The following is a 10,483-nucleotide window of genomic DNA, read 5'->3' as shown; positions in this document are numbered from 1 at the left end:
CCGTCAGAAATGACGTGTGTGTCTCGTGATTCAACAGCGCATTCTGGACCCATTCCCTTATTTAGTCAAAATGCACACTTTATAGTGAGCCACCCAGCTCAATTGCAAGAGATCTCTCGCCCTGTCTGTACAGAATGTAATAAATCCTCTGTTAAGTTTGCCATCTTACTCCTGAGTGCACATGCGTTTTCCTTTCTGTCTCTCTACACGCCCTTTCTTGCCCCTATTTCTCCACCCCCAGTGCTGGGCAGCAAACCGGATGCCAAGATATGGTTAATCCCCCAGCCTTCCTTTCTCTCTCTTGCCATCTTACTGCCTTGGCATCTTCATCCCAGATATCCAATGTCTTAAAAGGCCGGTACAAATAGATAAGTTGAAGAATAAAACAGATGGTGAATATTTTCTGCAGCATGTTCAGACGCTGCATATAAGTGGTCATCCTCGAAAATTATCAACTTTAATACCGCGGACAGATGCTGATGTACCCTGAGTAGGTTCGAGCATGTATTATGCCTCGACCCTTTTAATATTCATTAAACTTCTCTCTTTCGATTTCATCCTTCGGGGCTTTATGTAGTTCTTCATCTAACGCGCTGCATTCGTGCTGCACTGCTACCACTTCATTTCTTCTGTATATACGAACTGTTTCGGGCACAATTATAGGCTGCCATCTTGGACTGATAATGATGCCGTTTTGCATCCGTATGAATATTCGAATAGTGCTATGGTGAATTTGCACACATCAAAACACTGGGCCATTACATTCAACGTCGTATGACCATAATCATAGCTAATTATGACACAAAAACAGCAAAAATTGCTTTTAAGCCTAAGATGGCAGTGTCTATGCTTTACTGTAACTGTTACATTCATTTTTTGTCAATTTGTTCAATATGTCATTTCATGCAGCGGTCGCCGAACTTGTGCCGCTGTTCACAGTGGTACTCTCGGTTTCTGAAGCTGGATGAAGATAACTAAGAAGCCTGATTTTTACTGGCTACATAAAATGTGAAACGAAGCTATGAATCGAGATGAAAAAGAAGACAAATCTGTGAAAAGTCAGTGCTGGCGCATAAATGGCGCGCCGATTGCGCCGATGAAAAACGTCGGTGGCGGCAGTGGCGGCGGCGGCGCGCCGATCAGTTCGCGTCAGCGACAACGACGTGGCGAAAACTCTCGGCGGCGGCGCGCCCACCAGGTCGGCGCACACCTCTAACCACGGCGCGTTTCTGTTTTAAACACTTAAAGTGGATCTACTAACCTCTCTCGCCCCTCGCGCTATTGCACTTTCTTGTAGAGGCGCCTTCGTCGGGGCCAAGTTTTATTTTAAAATGATCAAATACTTCATGTTTGCGTATCGCTACACATAAAAACATTTTGTTTTTTTTAGCAAGTAGTTTTTATTAAACATGTGCTGCTTCATCAACTTTTTGTAATAGTTTTTGCTCCAGCTGACTCGATGTCAGTAGCAGCCTATCGACATCATTATCCTCATTTCAAAGTTTGCGGCGGTCAACGGTTGCCACGGCAGGTAACGGCTCGCGGCACGTTCGGATGTGTCTCGGACTGTTTCGTTTCGCTGTAAATATTTCGAGCCTCTGCCGACCGACAAATTCTTTCTCATTCTGTTTATGTTAGCTTGTTCAAATGCTTTCGCCAAGGGAATTCGAGTGACTTTCGGGAAATGAAGCGACCGTTGAAGCTTTCATCGGGTGAACACCCGTTGGAAACCCGGGCCGGTGAGTAGAAACCACTTCAGTTTTTTAAGGATGGTTGCTTGCGGGGCTAGTTGGTTCATGGTAATAAGGGCTGCAGCGCGAGCACGAAGGTGCTAGAAGAAACAGACGAAAGGCGAGGCACGGAAGGCAAAGAGGACAACACGAGCGCTGCAGCCCTTATTACCATGAATTCAAACCAACTAGCCCAAATAGCCATTCTTCTTCAGTGCATTGCTAGTTGGTTCATTTCAACATATGTAGCTTCTTTTGTCAATGACTGCGTAGGCGTCACGCGGTGGCAGCGCATTGCAGTATTAAAATTTAAAATTGTTGAACGTCTCAATCTGTAACCGGAAAAACGTGCGTTACTTGCGGCGTGCATGGCTTCACGTGGGAACGAGTCGCTGACTCAATAGTTAACTCTGAAATTCTATCACCAGGTAACACCAACCAGGCCGTTGCGATAAATGAAGGCAAATAAATCACTGTCGCCTCGTTTGTGTCTTCTTAGCTAGCCCATATATTAATGCAAGAAACCTACTAATAGTTTACTGCAGTCGCGTTTGAGAAACATCACATAATTCTGGGTCTGGTTTTGCTATAGTGTGACAAAGGAAGTGCCACATAAATGAGAAATACTTCTTTTTCTGCCACAGCCTCCTGGCCCACCTGACATGGAAGCAAATGTGTACAATGGGCAAGGAACCTGCTACATGACATGCCTTGTGAAGAAGCGGCCCTGAGTGATATACGTGTTATGAGGTACCACTACATATATGTATAAAATACTGCTGTTTACTAATTAACTGAGTTTATTTGTTTACTTTGGAAAATTTTATGCATTGATTATGCATTGATTTCGTGCATTGATATCTGGTGATGTTACTTGTTTTTCCAGACTGCCATGCAATGACAGGACGACTACCCCTGAAAGTCCACTCTGCCAGCACGTTGAAACATCTGAATGTCCACTACAACAGGTCATCTCTAACCTCACTTATGTAATGCTGTACTTGTGAATGTTTTACCGCACATATCGTGGAGAGGTGCTTTAGATTGGCTACAAGCATTGCCTGCCTACCGTGGCACGGAATCTACACTTCAATAATGTTGAAACTGTAACACTATTAGTTAGATTGTGTGGCGCTGCTGAGCTCAACAACACGCTGTTTGATCCCAGCCACTGTAGCCATATTTCGATGGGGGTGAAACGCTAAGACGCTTGTGTGCTTAAGGATTTGTTCGATTCACCTGCACCACATGATCCATTTTACAAAGTGCTGCACCTCCCCATTCGTTTCAGTGACGCAGCAATGGTCTAAATCTTGCCATTCATTTCAAAAAGCGCAGGAGAGGTACAGCCCCAAAACTATTACATGACTTTCCTGTACCTTCTGCTGTGACGGCGCTGGTTTGGTACAGCCGCTCGCACAGCTTAACAAACAACATAGCATTAGACGTAGGTGCTGTACCCACCTCTACAAATGCGGTGGGTTTTGCCAAGATGTTTGCACCTCATTAAGTTAAGCAAACAAAAATAAGGATTCCACATTGTCGGCACCTTGTCATTCACTTGTGATGTCGTTCACTTGTGATGTCATTCACTTGTGAGGCCTGTAAAGCACAAGCTGGGCGATTCTTTTCTTCGATCTGGCAGCATTTGTTCACCCGCAGTGTGAACTCTGCTTCAGGCCCGTAACTAGGGGGGGGGGGTTGAGGGGGTTCTGACCCCCCCCCCCCGAAATTGAGTTGATGCTTTAACTTTACGGGTGATACTAAAATATTTACACGCCTTCACAGCGACCACCAACTGCCAAAGTTACACTGCAACTTTCCTGGCATTGCTTCCTTCTTCCTTTCTTCAAACCTACCCTTTTACCAGAACAACTCAGCGCTCCCTCCCCCGCACGCGCACTTGCCCTATTTGTACAGCTTTGCACTTCACCCTCGCGTTCCTTCGAGTCTTCTTTTTTTTTTCCTCTTTCACACCATAGCAGCTCCTTTATTGATTCCAGATGATTTCCTTGTGCATTGCCGGTGGAGAAGTTATCCGTCTGTGCGGACCGCACGTGTCGGCTTTGGGTTCCTACGAAAAGCACTTCTACTTCTGTGAAGGTAAACAGTTGGACGGCAACGACAACACCAACACGACGTGCGCAAATTTGCCAGAGAACGAAACCCCTAAGCGGAAAAACTCAGGGGCGCATTCCGAGGACGCAGGCTACAGGGCAAACTTTTCTCAAACTGTAGTCCTCGCCACCGAAACGAATCATCGAAGATGACATCTACTGAAAGACTGGCATATCCGAGCAACTTCGAACAACCTTAACCACACGCAAGGAAATCTACCTCTCCTGTACACAGAAGGTATATGCACCTCCCTACAAAGCGCACAAAGCGAGGATACAGCCGGCACACAATCCGGCATCAGTGGTCAACTTTCACAGGAGAAAAAAAAAACGCCGCCATGCTGGGCTGCCCGCGGGAGTACAGAGGCTGACGTCACAGCCTACAAAGTGCATTTTTGGGGGGTCACGGCTATTTAATTAGCGCAGCCCAGAGAGAATTATGCAGGCGCCCAGAAAGCCGTCTGTGAAAAGGTGACTTTTTCACAGGAACGGAGCAACGCCTCCTTTCTGGACTGTACCACGGGAGTGCAAATGTCTCGGCAGTGCATTCTTGGGGGTAAAGCATACAAAGTATAGGGGTAAAGCTCCATAGGATGTAGGTCGTTCCCTCCTTCGTATGTAGTATGTGACCACCTCTAGATAATGACTTGCTCAATAGATGACACTGTGTGTATATGTCCTTGGGGATATTATAGCAAGATGGCATTAGTGGTTTTCAGAGCATACCCACAGAGTGAATGATGAGTGGGGCGAAGCGTCCGGCTATTCATTCGCCCGTGAGTCAATTCGTATGTCTGTCTGTTTGTGCATGCTTTTTCCGTCCGTGCGTCCATCCGTCCCTGCTTCAGTCCGTCCGTCCGTGAGTTCGTCCATGCGTCTGTCCGTCTGTTTGTCCATCTATCCGCCCGTCCGGACGCATGGACACTTCGCCCCACTCATCATCATTCACTCCATGGATATGCTGTGATTTTTTTTCTTTGGTGCTTGAACTCGAGCACCCGACAGCTCCACAACCAACCATGATTGCGCTAGCGATTACATTGCAACACAATCGAAAGGAAAGACGTGCCTACAGCGCTTCAACTTTGGGCTTCAGCCATGAGAACGTTTTTGATGACGTTTGTGCTTACCTTTACGAAACAAAACAAATAAGACTGGAACTGGCTAATTGTGTGTTATTAGTGCAGCAATAGTCTAACTTGAAAAAATATGTTTTTATTATGATTATTATCAGTATATTTAATTTTTCTTTCACATTCATTTGTAGTCAAGATAATGACTGTACTTTCTGGTCAGAACGGGAGAAAAACGCTTATTGCAGTACTCTCTTCATTTTACGTGTGTTATTTTTCTCCTAAAGATTCAATACCGAAAATGTCTAACTCATGTAATAAGTTCTTGCCCAATCCCCCAGAGTGGTTACGAGCCTTATTTCTTTTTTATTATGAATATTATTAGTGTAGATTATTTTTAATCACGACCATTTGTAGTCAAAATAATTCAGTGTTTGCAAACAAGCTGGCTCGCGCCGAACAGCCTACTCCAGCAGATTTACGGTGCGGCATTTCCGGCAATGCTTTTTCAATGGTTCTGGCGGTGTTTTCGGGGTGTGTTTCAGTTTGCTGCTCTGTTATTTCTGGCGCGTTCCTTAGGATGTGTTTGCAGCAACGTCTAGCGGCCACATAAAGGGGCTCACTGCTCGCGTGGTCGATGGGCACCGCGCAAAGTATCCGTCGTGGCGTTCCGATGAGCGCGGCCCCTGCTCCGTGTTAACTCTGATAGTGATCGCGCCTATACAAACAGAAAATGCATAAACTGCAGGAGAAGTTTGTCAGCGAACTTAATTGGACCAGTTGGTTCTGCATGGCAACGATGTGAAGGCGCTTTGAAGACGCGGACCGGGAATTGACAGCGCACACCTGTCTTTTCCCTGTCCGCGTCTTCAAAGCGCATCCACATCGTCGACATGCAGAAGAAGAGTCACTCGATTCATTGTGAAGTTGTTCAATTCAGCTTTTAGACTAGAACTGGAAACCTTCTTCCTGTTGAACCCCGAACATATTTGTGTTTTCGTCAAAGCATGCAACGTCAGGATAAAACGCTTATTTCTGCGCCTGTGTCACACCGGGCACTTTTTAAAGAGATCAGCGGCGATCGGAATCGCTCGCGATCCGAAGTGTTGATGTGACTGAGAAATTATATATTGTGCTGATGTGATGACGTCAATTGCGACTGCAGGGTCACGCGAACTATTGTGGCTTGCTCACGAGTAAGCTATTCATGAATCAAACTTTCAAGGTGAACCTACCTAAATTTACAGTCGATGTTCACACCCAAAAAGTACATTAATGCGAATGCGGCAAGGTTCATTAGCGGCAGAAATACAGGCGATGGGTCATTTGCACGCACAGATGAGAGCCCACTCACTGGCATCGCTTTAAAAAAATCAAATGCAATGACAACGAAACGTACACACCACGACGTACACGCGCGGTGATTCATGTTAGGCGCGGGTACTTTGCGTCCCGCGTTGTTTCGAACAGTGCACATAATTGATAACGCTCAAACTATAAAGTAAACACCTTTGCGATGGACTTTCAGTGTTAGCTTTCCCGTTTTGCTGCCCATTTCAGGCGTCAGTACACTGATGTGCCACGGGTGGAACACGACAGTGACTGCATGATGTGTTCCCTGTAACCGGGCGTCTTCGACTAGCCTAACGTCTGAGTATCGCCTCTGTGCCATCAGTTTGCGCTGAGCTTCGCATTGCCTTTGATGAAGTGCAGAACAAACCTATATGCTCTTAGTGGGAATCCAGTTTTCTCGCGTGATCGCTACAACGCAGGCGTTCTTTCTATCGTCATTGGTCGGAAAACAACGTTTTGACTAGCATATAAAATTAATTTAGGCATGTACACTGCATACTGGCTTGACACAGCTGTGCTCGAGTTGCCAGCGCTTCATCGGAATAATTTGTATCCGCATAAAACATCGGAACACAAGCAGCCGCGGCCAGCAACAAACGCTAAAACCACGCAAAAACAAGCGAAACCGAAAGTTTGCAGAGTGGGTTTCCGGTGACCGCACAATGTTGCTAGAGACCGGCAGGCTCTGGAAAAACCGTCTATGCCGTCTGGTCAGAACGGGAGAAAAACACTTAGTACACTCTTTTCGTTTTACGTACGTTATTTTTTTCATAAATATTCAACACTGAAAATGTCTAACTTATGTAATCAGTTCTTGACCGGTTCTCCTTGAGTGGTTATGAGCTATATTTAAGCTGTCATCATCATCTAAAAACGCGTCTGGTGAAACAGCACGCCACGAATATCTTGAATCGGAAGCGGAAGGCGACTCCCGTGAGCCTTTGCAGGTTTACGCCATTGCTGAGCACTCGTGCTACAGAAGATTTTGTGCTCAAATCGAAAATGATCTCCACCCTCAAGCATCATCGGCGGTCCAAGTCGGTACCAGTGCTGACCCGATCCAAACTTGATGAGTAAGGGCAGATTACTGCAAATTTTGATTTGCTGTACGTAGACATTGCTGGAACAAATATAGAAGATGGTTCGAGGATTGTAATCTTTCTTTTTTCGAAGACCAGAAATTTAGGCTTCGACCTGCAACATGTTCACAGAATGGCGGTGGCAGCTTAACCCAATACTCACCGAAATCACCGTGCCAAAAATATAGCGAAGACGAAGAGCTTATTTCAACGTGGGTGAGCCTCGGCTTCGGTAAACGCACATGCCACACGGTACTGTTGCTACTGAAAAGGAGAGCTCGGCCACGCTGAAAGTAGCTTTGGAGATGCTGCAGTTAAGTTAGATTTACGAGTTCTTAGCTTGAACAGATGGTGCAGTAAAAAAAAAAAAAAGCTTGCTCAAAGTGGTCGAGAGAAGGTTGACTTTTGTTAACTGAAATTAGAAAATGGCGTCATCCTTTGGACTTGGGCGCCGCATGCCAGCAGTTTTTCCATTGTTACTGGAGAAAAAAAAAACTTGTTTGCCGAAGTTTTGTAGAAAGAAGTACTTATTTACCAAGTAGTCAAATGTCCAATACTATTGTATTTTTGTTCCTCTGCAGTTGCAGCAGTGACTAGAGCAATGAAAATTTCCGAATAGTAGGATTCGGACGACGATCGCGTCTCAACGTGTTGGCGTCCACATAGTGACAGCGAAGGCATGCAAGACGCAGATTTCGCAAACCCAGTGAACTGTCTTGATATGTGAAAAAAAAGAAAAAAGAAAGGTAGACTATAAGTTTAGCGGTTTAGCGTGCTTAACAGGATCGCAATATGCATGTGCAGTGCGCTGATGGAACCGTGGCGTTTGTTATTGTCGCTATTTTTCAGCTTTAGCGTTACCGTGTTTGCGTAGTTTACTTCAAAGGAAAACATAGCGGCTGTTTCAGGCGCCCTTTTAGAACTGAAACTGGCGTCGCTGTTGAAGGATTCATTCAGTTCGTTCGCAGCAAATGAGTGTATAGCTTCGCTTACCTTTAGCTAGGGCAGCTTCGATGACCGGCATTTACTGATTACTTTATGGAGTTTTTGAGGTCGCTTCTCATTTCAGATGTTCCTACTTTGCGCGAGACAAACAAGGACGTAGCAACGAGTACACACGGACGAGCGCAATCTAGTATTTTTGAAAATGCATCTGCTCAGGTATAACCACTGTGATCTTCGCGATCTTGTCGAAAAAAAAGAAACAAGATGTTTGATTGAGCTCGTCCGTGTGTACTTCTTGCTTCGACCGTGTTTGTCTTTCGCAAAGTGTCTAAAAAATGAATTCGTTCTGACTTGGCCGGCTAGCAGATTTGCGAAGATTAAACATGCCTGCAACATATATATATATATATATATATATATATATATATATATATATATATATATATATATATATATATATATATATATGTTTTTGTGCGTGTGTAATATTTTCTTTTATCATTAATGAAAAAGTAGTGATCGATATGACGGTATACGAGGGTACAGGTGAGCAATTTCTTTTTTTTTTCTTTTTACTCTTACACTGGCCGAGGTTGAGCAGTTTCGCGTGGCTTACCCTGAGCTGTGACGTCACATGGTGCACAGCTGGTGCGCCGGAAAGGGCTTGGAAGCTCGTGGAGTGGCGTGAATAATATACTGGCGCATTTATACTAGAGGGGGCTCGCTAGTCCGTCTGTCCATCTGCCAGTGCGTGTGTGTCCATCTGTCTGTGTGTCTGTCTGTCCATCCAGCAGTAAGCATGAAAAGCTAATCCTAGACAACCAGGAAAGTTAAGAACAATCAGCTGAACCTTAGCTCGCGCTTTATATAAACTGGCATAGCCAAGCTAAGCCACTGCTAATTTTTTTAGTAGATTCATCCTCTGATATGGTGCCATGGTCTCAGCTTCAGCACGAAAAATGCCATGCTGGCCGGAACTATGGTTTGCTGCACAGTAGCGCGTTGTTTCTTTGCAGCATTGCTTTTAGTGTTGGGCAAATCACTGTCGAATACCACCCATCGAACTCGAAAAGCAATTGTCTCGGCAGTGCCGAATTATGCATGGTTACTGCTACCATGAAGCAGTGTACAAGAGAAATGTGTGCTTTGACTGGGTCATTTGTTGGTGCTTCAACTATGACAGAGCCTCAGAACTGCTCTTTGGCCTCAGTAGGGGGTTGTTAGACTCCACTTTTTGTCAGCAGGCACCGAGAAACTGCACTTATTTGGCACACGTAAAGAATGCAAAAGTCAAACAAGTGAAGCAAGTAGGCTAGATATTTTGCTGAAAATGCACACCAAAAAAGAACTAAGATATCCAAAACACCAGGTGAAAATAATCTGCTGGCTTTCAGCTGGTTTTAACTGCAACCAGCTGGAAGCGAACAGGTTGCCAAATGATTCTAGTTGGTCCTCAGCAAAAATCACTCTAGGTTGAAAATCGAAACAGCTGGTCGGGAAATGCGACCGACTTCAACCAGTTGGTATCGAAATAGAACCAGCTAGTCTAGCAATAAAACAACTTGGAATCAGATGGTGGGAAAACCAGTTAAACAGTTGGTTGGGTATGGTGCTACAACACGAACTAAAAGCCTTGGTCAGAACGTACAGTTGTCAGCAATCTTAAATTCAGCGCTTTGTAGCATGTCCTGAAAGAGTCGTGATTGGTGCCAGTGCTGCATAGATTAAATTTGGGTCCTGTTGCTGAGACGTTATACATGCATGCCGATATACTATCTTAGCATACTAAGGTATTATCTCAGCAACAGCACCCAGTGCTTTGCACCTGGAATCAGTTAAACCAGACCAGGTAACTCTGCAAACCATTTGAGTTAAGCTTGCCCACAACTGTATGTGTGTAACTAGATCGGTAACTTTGATTGATTGTGTAGAACCAACTGCATCCCCCACTTATCGCACCCAGAAATAAATGTGGAATCGGTGCTGTTCAACTGCAAGAAATCAGCTCTTGCAGGTGCCGTTCAACTGCACAAGTCAGTCATGTATTGTAACGCAACCTGTCTTCAGGTATTTTGGTATTTTAGAAATCATCAAGAGTCTTAACTAAGGAAATGAAATGTAAGGCTTAGCCAGTTCATATTTCTTTCACCAAAGGTTGTTTGTCCTATATGGCTACAAATCGGAAT

At 44.8% G+C, this 10,483-nt stretch overlaps 1 protein-coding gene and 1 long non-coding RNA gene across 3 annotated transcripts in view; both read left to right on the top strand.

Annotated features, from left to right (window-relative positions):
* The first annotated feature begins 1,517 nt into the window (after nucleotides 1-1,517).
* On the top strand, nucleotides 1,518-3,296 carry LOC142777307 (uncharacterized). The gene is made up of 3 exons (XR_012888023.1): nucleotides 1,518-1,739; nucleotides 2,375-2,480; nucleotides 2,617-3,296. It is a non-coding gene; the product is annotated as an uncharacterized LOC142777307 (long non-coding RNA).
* A 3,895-nt stretch (nucleotides 3,297-7,191) lies between these two features.
* Nucleotides 7,192-10,483, top strand: part of dgt6 (dim gamma-tubulin 6) — a 96,991-nt gene continuing 93,699 nt past the window's right edge. For both annotated transcript variants that reach the window (XM_075879994.1, XM_075879993.1), the window contains exon 1: nucleotides 7,192-7,346. In XM_075879994.1, the coding sequence (XP_075736109.1) occupies nucleotides 7,276-7,346 (71 nt within the window). In that variant the 5' untranslated portion in view covers nucleotides 7,192-7,275. The remainder of the gene's footprint in view (nucleotides 7,347-10,483) is intronic.

Source organism: Rhipicephalus microplus, chromosome X (assembly GCF_043290135.1).
Source record: "Rhipicephalus microplus isolate Deutch F79 chromosome X, USDA_Rmic, whole genome shotgun sequence".
NCBI classification, from domain to species: domain Eukaryota; kingdom Metazoa; phylum Arthropoda; class Arachnida; order Ixodida; family Ixodidae; genus Rhipicephalus; species Rhipicephalus microplus.
This window is presented reverse-complemented; position numbering and strand designations above follow the sequence as displayed.